We start from the raw sequence: 20,535 nt of genomic DNA, 5'->3' as shown, positions 1-20,535 counted from the left end.
GTCTTTTTTTGGGCTGCACCATCTGCACAAGGAATGAACAGTAGTACAACATGTTTCTCTGGCTTATGATCCATCCTGTGTGTTTGGTCATGGCCCCTGCAGCTCCTGTGGTGCGTTTGTAGATCCATTAGACCACACAGAGATCCCATTAGTGTCAAATACTGTTGATGAGGCCCTCTTACTTTGGGAGAACCACCCACATAAAACTGCCACTGAACCTTTAGCCCCAGTCTTGGATCAACACTGCACACCTTACGGTGTGTGTGTGTGTGTGTGTGTGTGTGTGTGTGTGTGTGTGCGTGCGTGCGTGCGTGCATGCGTGCGCATGCGTGTGTGTGTATACTTTCTGCTTGTGTGTGCGTTCCCCTCCTGGACTATAAAGTCACTCCAGTAAAATAGCTCTCCCTTGTCTTATCTTGATTGGCTGGGACAAGGCCGGGCGGAGAAAAGGGGAGGCAGACTGATGGGTGAGGATCCACAGACGCTTTCAGTCGCGTTCAGGACATCAGAGAGGACAGACAACAGAACCCTTGAGAATGATCCTGAGACGAAGACAACTTAACCAAACACACAGCGACAGGAAGACGAGCCAAAGACAACTTTACCAAATACTAAGAAGACAATGATGACTTTGCTAATCCCCGTCAACTAGGTGAGGGACAAAGGACAAGTTAACTAATGCTTGTGAACTAGGACAGAGGACAACTTTATAAAATACTAAAACTAGTAGAGATGCCGGAGGAAACTTTATCAAACTGATCACAACTTAAAAAGGAGTGTCTCAGTTTAAAGCCTCAATGAGATGGGGAACATTGCTCCAAAATAATACACAACTAGAATAAGTGCCTGGATATCTTTACTAAACACCTGTACACCAAGAGAAGAACACAATTTATTCCCAAAACATTAGTTACAGGAAGAATTTACCTTTAGAATATCAACCCACGCCTAAAAGAAGTGAAACAACAATCCTAAGAAGAAGCGGGCTCCATCTCTACCAGGCAACTATAAAAATGTACCTAAACCAATCACAAATCATCTTTACCCGAAAAACCCACTGTTTTGAGGCGAGCCTACCTTGAAGAGAGAAGACACTGCCTTTCAAAAATCAGCTCAGAATCCAAACCCCTGGAGCAGTCTACACCGTGAGTAATTCAGCTTAACCAAGCACATAAAACGTTCACAAGTCTCAAATCATCTTTACCTGGAAAACCACATTGGTGAAAGGACTGGACACTTTAGAGAAGAGGCTTGTCCATGTGTTGGTTCCGTGTGGTGTGGATGCTGAGAGGTAAGACAAGGATGAGTGTGAAGGGAACATCGATGGCAGGCGGGTCGATGAGGTGCCATCCAGCTTATATGTAAACAAAGTGCCATACCCATGCTACGACCAGCCTGGCACAGAGGGGGGTGGGCCCTGGGGAGTACCACACTCTCTCCTTTACTCCTACTGCTCCTCTCCAGTCTGCAGGTAAGATGGTGAGCCGCACACACACACACACACACACACACACACACACACACACACATTAATATTAAGTTCACTTTATTTGTCAGCACAAAGTCCAACCAAAATCTGCTTTATCCCAACGCCCCCGAAAGACACACATACAGGTTAAGTGACTTGCTCAAGGTACAACGGCATCTAGGACTTGATAAAAGCAACCCTCCGGTTGCCAGCTGACTTCCCACCAGATATTTTCCTGTCAGACCCGGGACTCAAACTGGCCGGCAACTCTCCGGTTGCTGGCTCCTCTCTCTAATCCGCTTGGGTACCTGCGGCCATATGCACACACATACACACACAAGCAGGGCACACACATGTGCATGTACTAATCTGAATTCAATTTCTCCAGAATATTGATTCTAAACCAGTTTGGAGCCATTTGATATCTCCTTTACAACTTTTCCTACTTGTTTCCTGTCAGGAGTGCCAGTAAAAACTAAAAACGTTTTTTTTTATTATTTTTTTTGTTGAGCATTTATTTGAACACCTATAGTACATATATAATATTCAGTAAAATATGAAAAAACAAATACTGTGAATTGAAGTAATCTCACAAATATTCCAATCTCACAACCGAGAAACATAATTTGCTCCAGATTCCAGTTCTCCTTTATCTGATTGAGAGGATGAGTTGCTACCGTTGAACTGTTAAACCATAATCTATCTCACTGACACAGTGAGCCCTGAATTTATGGTATGAAATCTTTATTTTTTTTTATGCGACTGGGATATGCATGAACTTTGGAGTTGCTTAGCAACATGGCTATATGATAATGTACTGGGTTGCATGGCATGGCGCACATATGGCCGTGCATATTCAGGGCGCTCCTAGGATAGGACAGATCTCATTGGAACAGGTGGTGGTGGAGGGGGAATAGAATGGACAGGCACAGGGAGGTTACACATTTCAGATAGATATACAGTATGTATCCCCATTGGAGTGTGAAGGCAAGGCAGGAAATGTTGGTCAGAGAAAGAGTACCCCACATAGAAATAGAATCCATTGTATTATATATCTATGGTACTGCACCCCACCTGTGGAATAACAGAATCGAAATGGAATAACCTTGATTCTCTGTTTACTTTACAAAAAGAAGAGAAGGGTTGGTCTGTCACTAGAATAATTGAATTTATTATGTTTTGTCAATGTTTTATTTGTATAGAACATTGCCAAATCATGTGGTAAGATATTTTAAAGTATCTACCCAGTTACCTTTCAAAGTTAATATTCTGCTAACTCATATCCAAATAAGGTTGTTGATACTCGTATTTGTGGCCAAATAATAAATTGGAGAAAAAAAAAATTTAAAAACCCCACCTCAAACTTGTATCTCAAACAGACCATTTAAAAAATGCTTGCTATTTCCTCATAGAGCATAACGTAATCTTGAGCTGGCCAATCAGCAGTCTACTTGCGTTAATCTTTTTTTTGACTGGTATACGCCCACACCATTAACCATTTTGTTGTTGGGGTAGGCTCACACAATTGCAACACAGAAAAGCTGCTTTTTAACATACTTCATTAAAAAGATTTGTAAGAAAAGTCATATTTCATAGAAATCTGGAAACACTGGGCAGTCACTTTACATTTTGGACCAAGATCATGATTAGGCATAAGAACCCATAAGAACCCAAATCCGATTTTCTTTATACTTCAGAAATTCTTTGGACTGTCCACACAGTTTTACATGTGACCAAAATCAGATTTGCGCATTCGCATTGATGTAGCCTCTGAAGTAGCAAACAGATGTAATGCTCATTTCACATCACTGCTACTGTAATGTTGGGGTGGTTGTCATGGTAAAAACAGGGCATGCGCAATAGTGTGCAATAATGATGCATTCATAGCCAAGTGGGAAGGTGGTATTTACCACATACAACTGGGAAAAATCCACTTGAATGCCCCTCGTAATTACTAGTTGTAAACTCGTCTATCATCCCTGAGCTCCGACTTGTCCCACATGCTGAGCTCTGACATCACCTACTAAGGAAATTACCTCGATAACAGCATTTTCTGCAGTTAGTTGTAAAAACTAAACATTATTTATAAAATCTCTTCTGTTTTTTGAACGCTATAATTGGTTTACAATCATGATGTCTGTACTTACAGCTTGTTGGCCATTAGCCAATCAGCGTTTCTCAACGAGTTCAAAGCACATGAATGGATCCAACTGGTATTTACAAATTCACAACTGTTAATGACCACCTTCCCACTTGGTTATGAATGCAGCATCAAACTACTTAAGAGCAAAAAAATCTCATCTGAGCGTCCAGACAGAGGTTGCATATGGAGGATCGGGTTTGTATCAGGATTCAGATTACACAGGAAGCCAAATTCTGATCTTTTGCCCAATCATTGGATAAAGAATCAGAATTGCCTGTGTAAACGCAGCCATATGGAGGTGGTACTGTATGAACTGGAAGTCAAAAGATTAGATTCCCTGTAGTTATGTTTGATGTTTACACATTAGGGAAAGACCAGATAGATATCAGATATGCAAATAATTGTCCAAAGATCATAATTGGATGCCTGTGTAAACGCAGCCTAACTGAGTTACTGCTGGTCAAATCTCCCATTTTGATTTCTCTTCTCAGAGTAAATGAAACAGGTGCATTTACTTCTATTAGTTTAGACCACATGACATTAGGGTCTCGATTCAATCTGTATCGCCGAAGTTCAACGCTATAGCACGATTAAAAATTGAAGACAATGTTCCTGCGTCTGCGGAGACTGCATTCAAGGTTAGCCTTGCATATGTCGGCTCAATCGTAAATGACCTTTACATTTCAATTGTACTACAGTGCTGAACTTCGGCAAAACGGATTGAATTGAGCCCTGGGCTTGTGAAATTGCCTACACAGACGCCTAACAAAGATGGAGGCTGGGTAGTTAGATAGCTCAACAGGAATTCTACTCAAATACTGCCATCTTGTGGACTCTCACTAAAACCACATTCACCTCAGTCTTCTTGGCACCTTGTTGGGGGTGGTAAAAATGTATAGTTTATCATAAAATATTCCTCTCTTTATAACTGTCTTATTTCACATGAAAGGTGGTGGGCTCTGTGATTGATTTTATTTTATTAGGATCCCCCATTAACTGACGCCACGAAGATGGAACTTGAAGAGTTGATCTCTAAACGGAATGAATATAGGGAGAACTGCACCAGGATTTTAGCAGAAAGCATCTTCTCAGAAACTGGTGAGCAGTTTGTTTTTGGCAATGGCCAGTTCCATGTATCATTGTGCCATTCTTCCACTACAATGTGTATTGTCTTTTAATTGCAGCCAGATTGTCAGGGCAGCAATTGATCTATATGGAAATCCATTTTCTGTGAATTAAGCAATAGAACTTTATTATTGATGTACTTTTCTGTTTGTCTCTTACTCTTTACTTGTTTGTCCTGTCAGGAATCTACTGTAACGGGATGGTTGACGTGTTTGTGTGTTGGCCCCACTCAGCCCCCGGTAACGTGTCAGTGCCCTGTCCTTCCTACCTTCCCTGGATTACAAAGGGTGAGTCTGGAGGCTTCATTCAGGCTAAATCAATCAGAACTAACCATTCTACCGAAACAGCCAACTGTTATTTTTTGGAGTGCATTAAACATTAACTGGACATAGGTGGTGAAGTCAGTCTTTTTGGATCTTAAAAAGGCCTTTGATACTGTGAATCATGAGGTCCTCCTATCCGAACTATCCTCCCTTAAATGTGTCCACTGAAGTCATTAGTTGGATGTATTCCTATCTGACAAACAGAAGTCAATGGGTTTGTTTTGGGGGACACTTCGGGGTCCTACAAGGGTCAATATTAGGCCCCCTTCTGTTTACCCTCTATATAAATGATCTCCCACTTGTTAACTGAAGCTATGGTACATGTTTCTAAATGTATGACTAATTCTTGCCTGCATTTAAAGACTGTTTCTATGTACTTCTCTAAGAAATCCATTGATTCTTCCCAACAAGCTGTTCTTATTAATGAGGAGCGTCTAAAAGTTGTGTCTAATTTCAGGTATCTCGGCGTAATTTTGGACTCCAACTTGACATTTAAAAAACATGTGAAGACGGTGCTTAACACAGTCAAGTTTGGATTATCCAACTTTAGGTTTATAAAACTATATATGCATGCTATATTCTTCTCACATTTGAGATACTGCCTCACATGCTGGTCACAGGCAGGAGCTACTATTCTGAAAGCAATTGAATCACTTGATAACAAACCAAACAGTTACCACCATTGTCATATAATTTACATACATCATTTATTTAGTCTGTATAGCTTTAAGCAGTATGTAGATGCAAGCCTTGTCTTTAAGATCCTGAATGGTCTTGTCTCTCCCCTATGCCGGCATATCATGTTCAAGGAAAGCCCCTCCAGGATAACAGGGCAGTAAACTAGAGGGGATTGCGTTGCCACTTTTCGACACAGTAAAATCAGTCAATCGGCCTTCTCTGTTAGAGCTACAATATACTGGAATGCAATGCCCATGGACTTGAGAAGCTGCACTGACTATTGTATTTTTAAATAGAAAATTGAGAACATGGCTCAAATCTATCCAAACCTGTACACATGAGTTATCTGTGATTCCTCATATGTAAGACGACAGTTGATGATAGTGTTGTTGTTGTTAGAATGATATATTTTGTATTGTTTCAGTGAGTATTTATATTGTGGCTGTGAAAAGACCCTTACATGCCCAGGGACTACAGGTGCAAATGAGCTTTTGGCTAACCCCGGCACATTTACATGGATGTTTCATTATTGTAATATTGATGTTGATTTATGTGCATTGTCCCGTATGAATAAATAAATATCACACCTATCCATGCATTCTATATCTATAAAGTCATGTGATGGCACAACACCATAACATTTCATATAGTACCACACACAATTAGAAGCACAGTTAAACGTGCCTTCCAACATGGTTGGAACATGAGCAAATCTCTCCATAACCGATCTAGTCATTCCTCTTCTCTTCCTGACCCAGATGACTCCAGGAGAGTGTACATGGAGTGTCTGTCCAATGGGTCCTGGCGACTCCAGGAGAATTCTACGGATGTCTGGCGAGAGAAGACAGAATGTGATGACCAAGACTTCTTTAAACCCGAGGTGAGGAAAAGGCTGTGAGAGGAAACAAAGTGGAGACTCGCCTTGCATTTGGAAAAGGCCTTGCAACTGAAACGTCAACAATAAATCATACCCCAGTTGTATTTTATTAGGGATCCCCGTCAGCTGCTGCCAAGGTAGCAGCTACTCTTTCTGGGTTGCAAACAAATTAAGACACTTATACAGTGCCTTGCGAAAGTATTCAGCCCCCTTGAACTTTGTGACCTTTTGCCACATTTCAGGCTTCAAACATAAAGATATAAAACTGTATTTTTTTGTGAAGAATCAACAACAAGTGGGACACAATCATGAAGTGGAACGACATTTATTGGATATTTCAAACTTTTTTAACAAATCAAAAACTGAAAAATTGGGCGTGCAAAATTATTCAGCCCCTTTACTTTCAGTGCAGCAAACTCTCTCCAGAAGTTCAGTGAGGATCTCTGAATGATCCAATGTTGACCTAAATGACTAATGATGATAAATACAATCCACCTGTGTGTAATCAAGTCTCCGTATAAATGCACCTGCACTATGATAGTCCCTGAGGTCCGTTAAAAGCGCAGGGAGCATCATGAAGAACAAGGAACACACCAGGCAGGTCCGAGATACTGTTGTGAAGAAGTTTAAAGCCGGATGTGGATACAAAAAGATTTCCCAAGCTTTAAACATCCCAAGGAGCACTGTGCAAGCGATAATATTGAAATGGAAGGAGTATCAGACCACTGCAAATCTACCAAGACCTGGCCGTCCCTCTAAACTTTCAGCTCATACAAGGAGAAGACTGATCAGAGATGCAGCCAAGAGGCCCATGATCACTCTGGATGAACTGCAGAGATCTACAGCTGAGGTGGGAGACTCTGTCCATAGGACAACAATCAGTCGTATATTGCACAAATCTGGCCTTTATGGAAGAGTGGCAAGAAGAAAGCCATTTCTTAAAGATATCCATAAAAAGTGTCGTTTAAAGTTTGCCACAAGCCACCTGGGAGACACACCAAACATGTGGAAGAAGGTGCTCTGGTCAGATGAAACCAAAATTGAACTTTTTGGCAACAATGCAAAACGTTATGTTTGGCGTAAAAGCAGCACAGCTGAACACACCATCCCCACTGTCAAACATGGTGGTGGCAGCATCATGGTTTGGGCCTGCTTTTCTTCAGCAGGGACAGGGAAGATGGTTAAAATTGATGGGAAGATGGATGGAGCCAAATACAGGACCATTCTGGAAGAAAACCTGATGGAGTCTGCAAAAGACCTGAGACTGGGATGGAGATTTGTCTTCCAACAAGACAATGATCCAAAACATAAAGCAAAATCTACAATGGAATGGTTCAAAAATAAACATATCCAGGTGTTAGAATGGCCAAGTCAAAGTCCAGACCTGAATCCAATCGAGAATCTGTGGAAAGAACTGAAAACTGCTGTTCACAAATGCTCTCCATCCAACCTCACTGAGCTCGAGCTGTTTTGCAAGGAGGAATGGGAAAAAATGTCAGTCTCTCGATGTGCAAAACTGATAGAGACATACCCCAAGCAACTTACAGCTGTAATCACAGCAAAAGGTGGCGCTACAAAGTATTAACTTAAGGGGGCTGAATAATTTTGCACGCCCAATTTTTCAGTTTTTGATTTGTTAAAAAAGTTTGAAATATCCAATAAATGTCGTTCCACTTCATGATTGTGTCCCACTTGTTGTTGATTCTTCACAAAAAATACAGTTTTATATCTTTATGTTTGAAGCCTGAAATGTGGCAAAAGGTCGCAAAGTTCAAGGGGGCCGAATACTTTCGCAAGGCACTGTATTACACATAAAACAAAAGATAAAACAGTGTATCATGTAACACTGTCACACCACCACATATCCACAACACAACATGTATGATACCACTATACAACAATATTACAATGTAAGGGTGTGTAGACTGCATGTGCCAGCACCTGTGTGCGTATGCGTGTGTCTGTACCTGTGTGTGTGTCTCTTCACAGTCCCTACTGTTCCATAAGGTGTATTTCTTTCTGTTTTTAAATCTGAATCTACTGTTTGCATCAGTTACCTGATATGGAATAGAGTTCCATGTAGTCATGGCTCTATGTAGTATTGTGCACCTCCCATTGTCTGTTCTAGACTTGGGGATTGTGAAGAGACCTCTGGTGGTCTTGTGGGGTATGCATGGGTGTCCGAGCTGTGTGCTAGTTGTTTAAACAGACAGTTCGGTGCATTCAGCTTTTCAACACCTCTTACAAAAACAAGTAGTGATGAAGTCAATCTCTCCTCCACTTTAAGCCATGAGAGATTGCCATGCATATCATTAATGTTAGCTCTCTATGTACAGCCACACTGCCCTGTTCTGAGCCAATTGCAATTTAACTTAGTCCCTCTATGTGGCACCTGACCACACAACTGAACAGTAGTCTAGGTGCAACAAATCTAGGGCCTGTAGGAGGGATAGTTGTAAATCATGCAGCCCCTTGTGTCACGAACGCAGATTTTAGAGAAACAACAAATGTCGGTACATATAAGTGTCTAACATCGGCTGAAAGCTTAAATTCTTGTTAATATAACTGCATAGTCCAACTTACAGTAGCTATTACTGAGAAAAAAATGCCATGCTATTGCTTGAGTAGAGCTCCTAACAACAAAACACTTTTTTCACTGCAATAGGTTTGATAAATTCACCTCTGAAGGTGAAATGTGTACTTACATTATGAAATCTTGCTCTGATTTATCATCCAAAGGGTCCCAGAGATAACATAGTGTTGTGTTGTTAGATAAAATCCTTTTTCATATCCTAAAAAGGTCCATATGGCATCCACGATCGATTTTGTATTTCCACTCATTCAATTTATCTTTATCTTGGCCAGGTCGCAGTTGCAAATGAGAACTTGTTCTCAACTAGCCTACCTGGTTAAAAAAAGGTGAAATAAAAGAAAAAGAAAAAGAAAGGAATCTTTGAAAATCTAACCCTAAACATTGTTTAAACCAGTCAAATCACGTTCGTATGTAATTCCTCAGAGATCCTAGAACGTAACCAGACTTCACTATATCATTAAGGGTGTAGTATATCCTATAGGACACCAAATTTGGTCAGAGAGCGACGCCTTCATGGCACGCCGATGACACTGGCGGTCTTCACTTGATCGACTCTAACTTTGTCAAATAAGCACCAAACAAAGCTAGCTAGATAGCCAATGAGCTGGGCTTTATGGGAGTATCCGGAAACCCTGTATCTGTCGCAAAATGTAGCTGTTAACCTTGTGCGACAGCCAGCCTTTTCCTTTTGGACAAAAATTATAAGAATATGGAGAGTTATGAAGTTATGAAAACTGGTTATTTGCAAATGTTTAACCTATAATATGGCTACTAATACTGGAAAAACTAAATCAAAGTCCAAGTATACAGATTTGATGATATTCTTGCAGAAAAATGTAATATGAATGTAAACGTCTCCTTCATGATTTGCCCAAATGTACCTGGGTAACTTCACACTAAATGTCATGTAGTTTGCTCATACTTCAATTTATTGAAAAAAAGCGGGCTATCCCTAAGAAGTTTTAACTACTGTTGTATCAACATGTTTTGACGCTGAAAGTTTTATAATCCAGGGTTTTTCCAAGCTGTTTAGTCACTTTGCTCAAATTGCACATAATTCATTACAATATTTAGTTGTGGTTTAGGGTTTAGTGAATGATTTGTCTCAAATCAAATACAAATACAATGCTTTTAGTTTTTGAAATATTTAGGACTAATAGGCTGACCACACTGCTCGCGTCGCGTCAACGATTGTCTGCGTTGCCACGGGCTAAAATAGAACCCCTTTATATTTCTGACACAGATCGCACTGCAAGTCCTGCCTCTCCCATCTCCTCATTGGTTTATAGAAGCGGGTACCCATGTGCCATTGGTTATACCCACGTGGGTGATTGAAAGACAAACTGTGTTGCCTGTCGGTGTAGTAATCCTACGAAAGTTTAGAAGCCAATCACCACATAAGTTCAAAGATGAAAAAGCCTGGAAAGAGGAGAGATGACTAGAAACGATTCGGTTGACTGTTTAATATGTGGATTAATTGTCGGAGTAGAGCACCTTGTACATTTCAGGTAAAATAACAACTCAATGTTTATATCACAGGACAAATTATCTAGCAACAGCAAGCTAGCTAAATTGTTTTGATATTTTAACCTGTGTGTCGTGATCGCGTTTGGTGTGGGGGGACAAAATAAATGTATGCACGATGGCGCACGATGGCGCTCACGCCCAGACGGTTTTGCTGTCATTTCTGTCACTGTAGTAGCTGATGTGTATAGTGTTGAGTCATCTGCATACATAGACACCCTGGCTTTACTTAAAGCCAGTGGCATATCGTTAGTAAAGATTGAAAAAAGTAGGGGGCCTAAACAGCTGCCCTGGGGAATTCCTGGTTCAACCTGGATTATGTTGGAGAGGCTTCCATTAAAGAACACCCTCTTTGTTATGTTAGATATGTAACTATTTATCCACAATATAGCAGGGAGTGTAAAGCCATAACAAATACGTTTTTCCAGCAGCAGACTAAGATCTATAATGTCAAAAGCCGCACTGAAGTCTAACAAAACAACATTTACAATCCTTTTATCATCAATTTCTCTCAGCCAATCATCAGTTATTTGTGTAAGTACTGTGCAAGTACTGTGCTTGTTGAATATCCTTATATTGAATATCCTTATATTGTTGAATATCCTCCTTTTGCCAATGAAAAAATCATTAAAGTAGTTGGCAATATCAGTGGGTTTTGTGATGAATGAGTCATCTGATTCAATGAATGATGGATCCGAGTTTGCCTTTTTGCCCATAAATTAATTTAAGGTTCTCCAAAGTTTTTACTATCATTCTCTATATAATGGATCTTTGTTTCATGGTCTAGTTTCTTCTTTATATCCAGTTTAGTCACATGATTTCTCAATTTGCAGTATATTTGCCAATCTGTTGTGCAGCCAGACTTATTTGACATTCCTTTTGCCTCATCCCTCTATACCATACAATTTTTCAATTCCTCATCAATCCACAGGGGTTTAACAGTTGTTGCAGTCATTTTCTTAATGGGTGCATGCTTATTAGTAACTGGGATAAGCTATTTCATAAATGTGTCAAGTGCAGCGTCTGTTTGCTCCTCATTACACACCATGGACCAACAAATATTCTTTACATCAACAATATAGAAATCACTACAAAACATATTGTATGACCTCTTATAAATTATACTAGGCCCATGCTTTGGAACTTTGGTTTTCCTAGATATGGCTACAGTATTGTGATCACTACATCCTATGGATTTAGACACTGCTTTAAAGCAAATTTCTGCAGCATTAGTAAAGATGTGATCAATATATGTTGATGATTTCATTTCTGTGCTTATTTGTAACCCTGATAGGTTGACTGATAACCCGATACAGGTTGCAAGCACTAGTTACAGTTAGAAGATTTATCTTGAGTGGACAGCCTGATGAAAGCCAGTCAATATTTAAATCACCCAGAAAATATACCTCTCTGTTTATATCACATACATTACGGGTCAAAAGTTTTAGAACACCTACTTATTCAAGGGATTCTCTTTATTTGGACTATTTTCTACATTGTAGAATAATAGTGAAGATATCAAAACTATGAAATAACACATATGGAATCATGTAGTAACCAAGAAAGTGTTAAACAAATCAAATTATATTTTCTATTTGAGATTCTTCAAATAACCACACTTTGCCTTGATGACAGCTATGCACACTCTTGGCATTCTCTCAACCAGCTTCACCTGGAATGCTTTTCCAACCGTCTTGAAGGAATTCCCACATATGCTGAGCACTTGTTGGCTGCTTTTCCTTCACTCTGCGGTCCGACTCATCCCAAACCATCTCAATTTGGTTGAGGTCGGGGGATTGTAGAGGCCAGGTCATCTGATGCAGCATTCCATCACTCTCCTTCTTGGTAAAATAGCCTGCAAGTGTGTTGGGTCATTGTCCTGTTGAAAAACAAATGATAGTCCCACTAAGCCCAAACCAGATGGAATGACATAATGTTGCAGATTGCTGCGGTAGCCATGCTGGTTAAGTGTGCCTTGAATTCTAAATAAATCACAGACAGTGTCACCAGCAAAGCACCCCCACACCCCCATAAAGACACGGTGGTTGGAACCAAAATTCTCCAATTTGGATTCCATTGCTTGTGTTTCTTGGCCCAAGCAAGTCTCTTATTTTTATTGGTGTCCTTTAGTAGTGGTTTCTTTGCAGCAATTCGAACATGAAGGCCTGATTCACACAGTCTCCTCCGAACAGTTGATGTTGAGATGTATCTGTTACTTGAACTCTGTGAAGCATTTATTTGGGCTTCAATTTCTGAGGCTGGTAAGTCTTGAACTCATCCTCTGCAGCAGAGGTAACTCTGGGTCTTCCATTCATGTGGCGGTCCTCATGAGAGACAGTTTCATCATACCACAGCAGAGGTAACTCTGGGTCTTCCATTCATGTGGCGGTCCTCATGAGAGACAGTTTCATCATACCACAGCAGAGGTAACTCTGGGTCTTCCATTCATGTGGCGGTCCTCATGAGAGACAGTTTCATCATACCACAGCAGAGGTAACTCTGGGTCTTCCATTCCTGTGGCAGTCCTCATGAGAGCCAGTTTCATCATACCGCTTTGATAGTTTTTGAAACTGCACTTTAAGAAACTTTCAAAGTTCTTGACATTTTCAGAATTGACTGACCTTCATGTCTTAAAGTAATGATGGACTGTCATTTCTCTTTGCTTATTTGAGCTGTTCTTGCCATAATATGGACTTGGTCTTTTACCAAATAGGGCTATATTCTGTATACCACCCCTACCTTGTCACAACACAACTGTTTGGCTCAAACGCATTAAGAAGGAAAGAAATTCCACAAATGAACTTTTAAGACGGCACACCTGTTGATTGAAATGCATTCCAGGTGACTACCTCATGAAGCTGGTCGAGAGAATGCCAAGATTGTTTAAAGCTGTCATCAAGGCTAAGTGTGGCTATTTGAAGAATCTCAAATAGAAAATATAGCTTGATTTGTTGAACACTTTTTTGTTTACTACATGATTCCACATGTGTTATTTCATAGTTTTGATGTCTTCACTATTATTCTACAATGTAGAAAATAGTACAAAAAATAAAAGCCCTTGAATAAGTAGGTGTTCTAAAACATTTGACCGGTTGTGTACATTATCAACCATTTAACACGTTATCCAAAAACTGACTGTTAGCACTTGGTGGTATATAGCGGCTTCCCACCAGAATGGGCTTTAGGTGAGGCAGATGAACCTGTAGCCATATTACTTCAACAGTATTTAACATGAGATCCTCTCTAAGCTTTACAGGAATGCGGTTCTGAATAGTGTAAAACGGCAACACAGATCTTTTGGCATTTCTGTCTTTTCAGTAGATGTTACAACCATGTATTGCTTTCATTGTATCATCAAAGTGAATTTCTAAGTGAATTTCAGAGGTAAAGGTCAATTGCCTATTTTTCACTTCTTTTTTTTTCCATGTCTGTGTCTTTCAGGAGGATGAGTGGTTTCGCCATGCAGCCCTTAGGGTCATCTCCATCGTCGGCTACTCTCTGTCTCTCTCCTCCCTCTCTCTGGCCACTCTGCTCATGGGCATTCTCAGGTTAGTGTCAAGGGGCCAGAGCGCAGGGGTCAGAGGGTTAGGCACATGTTAATGATGATCATGATGAATTCTACTATCGTAGGGCGATGACACAACTGCAAAGCAATGACATACTCCTTAGTCATGGCATTCATTCAATGTCATTAATTGATAATAAAATATAAAACAGATACCAGGGGAAGCAGAATAACAAGATTACAGATTATGTTATCGATCACTATAAACCACAATGGATTGCCTATGTACTGAGCATTCATCTTAGTCACATAATCACAAAATCAATTTCCACACTAAATAGTCAGTGTTGGGTTTGAGTCAATGCCAACCTCTGTCTCTTCCAGGAAGCTCCACTGTACGAGGAACTACATCCACATGAATCTGTTTGTGTCCTTCATGTTGAGAGCCATGGCCGTCTTCATAAAGGAGATCGTGTTACATGTCATGTACACCAAGCTACCCAGTGACGACCAAGGGTGGAACTCATACTCCAACTCAGTGGTACTCATGTCCTGTAGAGTTTGTTAAAAAAATATATATATAAAAACATTACATTTTCAACCATGCTGGCCTTCAGGATACGTATTTCTTATGATAGAAGAAATCTCAGGTGTGCTCTTACGTCTGTCACAAGAGACTATGATGTAAAGTACATTTATTCAACAAAGATAAGGCAATGTAATATATCATATTTCATCTAATATCTCCTCTTCCTGTAGATAACGGTGGTATGTAAGGCCTCCCGGGTGTCCATGGAGTATTTTGTAGCCTGTAACTACTTCTGGCTCCTGGTAGAAGCAATCTTCCTCCAGACCCTCCTCTTCACCGACGTCCTCACCAAGAGACGGCTACTCAAGAGATACATGCTCATTGGCTGGGGTATGGTTCTAAATGTTTATAAGATACATGTTAATTGGCTGCGGTATGGCGCTAATGTTTAAGAGACACATTCTGATTGGTTGGTGTGTAAGGCTCTAATGTTTGAAAGGCACATGTTCATTGGATAGGGTAAGGCTCTAATGAAGATAGATTGACAACTCATGGCAACAAAATACTTTTGCTCTTGCAAAAAGGTACTCCATTCGTGTTTGTGGTGCCATGGACAGTGAGCAAAGTTTTATATGAAAATAAAGGGTAAGTATTTGGGGAGAATTAACACCACTCATTTCAAGACTTCTGGTCATATTTCTGTCTGTTTGCATAAAGTAACCAATCAGTACTGATCTGTGTAAATACCCAATAGTCTATGATACAAGCTGATGCTGTAGGCCCAAATCTCGCTTGAATCTCTCCTGTCCTAAGGTGCTGGAACAATGAGAATAGATGGATCTGGTGGATAATAAGGGGACCCATCACTTTATCTGTGTTGGTGAGTAGCAACCTACAATATACAACCTATAGCAACCTCCTGTATCACCACTCAAATAATGCTCCACTGATATCTAAGAACGTGACACAACGATAAATCGTCTATCAAACCATATGACTCCACAGTGTACGCCAAAAGTGCACAAGACTGACACACTGGGGGCATCAGCTCTTGTGAGATTTCCTGGGATTCTTCACTGATTTCACACCGATTTGAGGATGTCTAAGATCAATAGTTGAGACCATGTGACATAGACGTCAGCCAGAGCAGTGGGTGTCAGAAGCAGTCACAAGCATGTCATATAGGACAGAATGGTTAGGGTGCACTGATCCCAATAAGATAGGGTTTCTCCTCTTAAAGACACAGTTTACTTTTTACACACCAGCCTAAAAACATAAGCATCTCCTACTGTTTTACAGAAGAAATATATACTTGATTTGTGTTGCAGGTCATTTTCTACATATTCATCAAAATACTAATGTTGCTCCTCTCAAAGTTAAAGGCAGACCAAGTGAAATTCACAGACTACAGATACAGGTAGAGTACGGTCACTCTAAAGGTTTACTCTGATCTTTGACAGTAGTAGCCAGCACCCTCGAGCAACTATTTATTTGAACCCCAGTACAGTTTGAATGCCAAAACCCCTTTCCTTTTCTCTGTTAGCTTGGCCAGGGCTACGATAGTCCTGATCCCTCTACTGGGGATCCACGAGGTAGTTTTCACTATACTGATAGACGAGAGTGTGGAGGGAAGCAGCCGCTATGCCAGGAACTTCATTAACCTCACTCTTAGCTCCTTCCAGGTAAGAGCTGATAACAAAATGGCCACCTTCCACAAGACCATAAAAAAATGTTTAATTGTTCCTGTTGAGTAAAGAAAGGAAAACATCCTGATCCCATTAAGAACTGCATTTAGAGAAAAATAATTTGTCTTGATAATAAATGCAAATGGCCCGGTAGAGTTTGCTACCTTGAATACAATCCTTATGTGTCATACCTCTCTCTCAGGGATTCTTGGTTTCTGTGCTGTACTGCTTCGCCAACGTAGAGGTAACTATCCACAAACTAGATGTTCAATTTACTGTAGCCTAAGTGTTAGCTTAACAAATCGTTCTAATCGTAATATAAAATAATAAATAAATACAAATAAAAACACAAACAAAAATCTGTTATCTCCAGGTCCAGACAGAGCTGAAAAAGCGATGGCAGCTCTTCCTGTTCACAAACCACTTCCAGGTCACGCCCTGCATCGACTTCCGGGGCGAGCCCCTCAAACATATGTGGAAGTGCTCTAGAGGCCGACGCCCCCATGGCTCCCAGCAGAGCGAATCATACGAGGAGGGGGGTGGGCCTGCCACACACTCCCACTTGCTGCAGGTGGCCTTGCAGGGGCAAGGAGGGCGACGAGAGGTGGAAGGAGGGGAGGTGGCAGGGTGGCGAGATAGGGAGAGAGACACGGGAGGATTGGAGTTCCACACCAGGAAGAGCCTGTCAAGTAGCGATGGAGAGATGACGCTGGGAGAGACCATGGAGGAGATACTGGAGGAGAGCGAGTTCTAACCTCCTCCATCTTGTGGACACTCCCTGTCCTGGTTGGTTAGGTTACTTTGTAAATATAATCTGTTACAGTTACCTGTCCAAAATTGTAGTCAGTAATGTAACTTTTGGATTACCCAAACTCAGTAACACAATCTGAATACTTTCAGTTACTTTTGGATTACTTTCCCCAGAAGAGGCGTCAGAAGAAGACAAAAAGGATCCATCAAACACATTTGGTGTGTCATCATAGTGGTCAGCCACACTCAGGTGGAACGAACTTGCCCCTTTTTTCAATACTGAATTGATTGTCATTGAGAAAACCGAAACAAACATATTTTCTGAATTTAAAAGTAATTCAAGAAGTAGTCATCTAGTTTCTCAAAAGTATCTGTAATCTGATTACAATATTTTAGCTGTTTTTTTGTAATCAGTTACTCCCAAACCCTGTAATCAGTTACTTACCTCCCTTTCCGGACTGTTATGAATTGTTAAGGTGCCTTGTTTCCTGACAGATGGGGAGAATCTCAATTGCATACTCCTTGCGTCTTCTCTCCTCGCCTCCTTCTCAAAACCCATTTGAGGAGAGGGTCAAAGGGGAGAACCCTGGTTTTCTCATCCAATTGGGTTTGAGAAGGAGGCGAGGAGCGAGGACGTGATACTGGTCCTTGCTTGGATAGACAATGAGATTGGTGTTGTTGTATCTTTGTACAGATTCTTTGTATGGTACCTTTGTGTATCGTTTTGTTTACGTGGATGTGAGTAATGTTCCACTATAAAAAAAAATGTGAGTTTTATGAAAAATCATAATACATACACTGAGTGTACAAAACATGCTCTTTCCATGACATAGACTGACCAGGTGAATCCAGATGAAAGCTATGATCCCTTATTGATGTCACTTGTTAAATCCACTTCAATCAGCTTAGATGAAGGGGATGAGACAGGTTAAAGAAGGATTTTTAAACAATGACACAACTGAGACATGGATTGTGTATGTGTGCCAGTCAGAGGGTGAATGGGCACGACAAAATATTTAGGCGCCTTAGAACGGGGTGTGGTAGTAGGTGCCAGGCGCACCGGTTTGAGTCAAAAACTGCACCGCTGCTTGGTGTTTCACTCTCAACAGTGTGTATCAAGAATGGTCCACTCCCCAACTTGACACAACTGTGGGAAGCATTGGAGTCAACATGGGCCGGCATCCCTGTGGAACACTTTCAACACCTTGTGTAGTCCTAGACAAATGGAGGCTGTTCTCAGGGCAAAGAGGGGGTGCAACTCAATATTAGGAAGGTGTTCCTAATGTTTTACACACTCTGTGTATATTTATGCACGTACTTTTTATCGGAAAAACAATCAAATTACTCAAATAAACGTTATCACATAAAGGTATTTCCTGCAGGTATATAAACACAATAGAGCATTAACAGGTAAGTGTACATTTTTTGTTGTCAGAAATGGTTCATATTGAAGAGGACAGTCTGAAGGATACGTGTTACAGTTCATGTGCATGATGTGGGTATTATGTATTTGTCATATCTAAAAGTGTATAGTGGTACATTAAAGATAACTTGTATTACCGTTTGTGTTTGAAACAAATCTCTGATACTGATGACTAAATAATAAAAAGGCATACGGTAACGACACACAACAGATACAGCATGGGGGGGGGGGGGCAGCCTAGTGGTTAGAGATCGAATCCCCAGGCTGACAAGGTACTGTTGTTCTGCCCCTGAACAAGGCAGTTAACCCACTGTTTCCCAGTAAGCTGTCATTGTAAATAAGAATTTGTTCTTAACTGACTTGCCTATTAAATAAAAAAGTAAAAAATACCACATGGACAAGGTTTTCAGATGGCACACATGTGCAAGTAATATAGTCAGTGCTCAAATTGAGGGGGTACCCAGCACCACTTGTTTGAAAAAAGGGCAAAAAGTGTTAGCTTAAAAATGTGAAGGCAAAAAAATGGATCCTGATAATATTAAGCAATCTATACCCATGCTTTTTGACCTTTTTTTGAACAAGGGGTACTGCGTGCCCCCGCCAGGCTAGAAACAAGCAGTGAATTCCACGAGAAAGACGCGACTCCAATGCACTTATCTTCGGATGTCTTTGGTTCGTCTACGAAATTCAGAAGCTGAGTTACGACCTTCTAAAGTTGAGGAATAAAAAATATATTTTGAAGTGTAACACGCTGTTTGGAGGATTCAGGGAGTGTAACATCAGCTATAAGACAGGACATGGACATGAGACAGCATAAGGAGCTCAACAGGAAGTGACTTTATTCTGGGTCAGGCAACCACCATCCCAATTAGTTCACGTGATAGACAGGAATTTATACACACGTGAGGCCTTTCTAATCAATCATGAATATCCCATTCTCATCCTTACAGAAGTAATAATAATAACTTACATTTGCAGAGCACTTTTCATTTACAGATGTAAATCACAAAGCTATTCACGTTGAGAGCAACCATTTAAATAAAAAATCTTTAATAAGAGGGCTAAAGATAGCTAGCGGTCTAGTACTATACAAGATACACAAACTAAGAAGAGAGGCGACAAGGACAAAACAATAGAACTTGAAACGAATGTACAAGACCAACAACAGACACCACATCATAGATCAGATTAAGTTAAAGCCAGTTTGAAGAAGTGATTCTTGAGCTCAGACTTTAAGACAGTGGTGGTCTGAACATGCAGAGATGGGGGGGCTCGTTCCAGAGCCGGAGGCCGAGGCAGCAGAATGCTCGGTCATGAGTGACCGTGAAGACTGTTTGGGGCTGAGGAGTTCACTGAGGTATTGGGGACCAAAGGCTAGGGTTTTGAAGACTAACAGGGTGATTTTGAAGTTGATTCTGAATTGGTTGGGCAGCCAGTGGAGAGAGGCTAGAATAAGGCTGATGTGGGCAGATCACCGGGTTCCTTTGAGGACACTGGCAGTTCTGCACAAGCTGCAGCCTGTGGAAGCTTTTTGAAGGGTGACCACCAAGGAGGGCATTATAGTAATCAAGTCGTGAGGTGACGAGGGAGTTTAACAGCTTTTCCAGAGCAGGTTTGGAGAGAGTAGGAAGAAGCCGGGTGATGTTTTCAGGTGAAATAATTATTTTTCACAGACAGATTTTAGGTGGTCGAAGAAAGTGAGGGAGGGTGTCTAGCAACACTCTAAGGTCGGAGACAGAGGAGGACAGTAGGATGGAGTGGCTGCCCAGGGTAAGGGTGGCGATGGGACTGGTTTGGTGTGATGGGGAGTGCCTAATGTGTGACTATGTTGCTATCAATTGAGCTAATCACTTTCTGAAAAAGAGGTTTATCTACACTGATACTTGACTCATGACACATAAGATGTCATGAG

The 20,535-nt window shown here is 40.8% G+C and overlaps 1 protein-coding gene across 1 annotated transcript; it reads left to right on the top strand.

The window, feature by feature from the left end:
* Positions 1–408: 408 nt before the first annotated feature.
* Positions 409–18,762, top strand: LOC139375624 (glucagon-like peptide 2 receptor). The gene is made up of 13 exons (XM_071117417.1): positions 409–1,471; positions 4,595–4,709; positions 4,919–5,023; positions 6,496–6,617; positions 14,173–14,279; positions 14,621–14,777; positions 14,996–15,155; positions 15,350–15,410; positions 15,579–15,645; positions 16,094–16,182; positions 16,309–16,447; positions 16,653–16,694; positions 16,824–18,762. The coding sequence occupies exons 1-13, from the start codon at positions 1,382–1,384 to the stop codon at positions 17,202–17,204; spliced, it is 1,635 nt and encodes a 544-aa protein (XP_070973518.1). The 5' UTR covers positions 409–1,381; the 3' UTR covers positions 17,205–18,762.
* The last annotated feature ends 1,773 nt before the right edge of the window (positions 18,763–20,535 follow it).

The sequence above is a fragment of the Oncorhynchus clarkii genome, chromosome 20 (assembly GCF_045791955.1).
Source record: "Oncorhynchus clarkii lewisi isolate Uvic-CL-2024 chromosome 20, UVic_Ocla_1.0, whole genome shotgun sequence".
NCBI lineage: Eukaryota > Metazoa > Chordata > Actinopteri > Salmoniformes > Salmonidae > Oncorhynchus > Oncorhynchus clarkii.
This window is presented reverse-complemented; position numbering and strand designations above follow the sequence as displayed.

Coding starts and splice junctions, on each gene's coding strand:
- LOC139375624 (XM_071117417.1), top strand. CDS start 1,382: ATGCTACGACCAGCCTGGCACAGAGGGGGGTGGGCCCTGGGGAGTACC. Junction 4,710..4,918: donor AAGCATCTTCTCAGAAACTG/GTGAGCAGTTTG, acceptor TTGTCCTGTCAG/GAATCTACTGTAACGGGATG. Junction 5,024..6,495: donor CCTTCCCTGGATTACAAAGG/GTGAGTCTGGAG, acceptor TTCCTGACCCAG/ATGACTCCAGGAGAGTGTAC.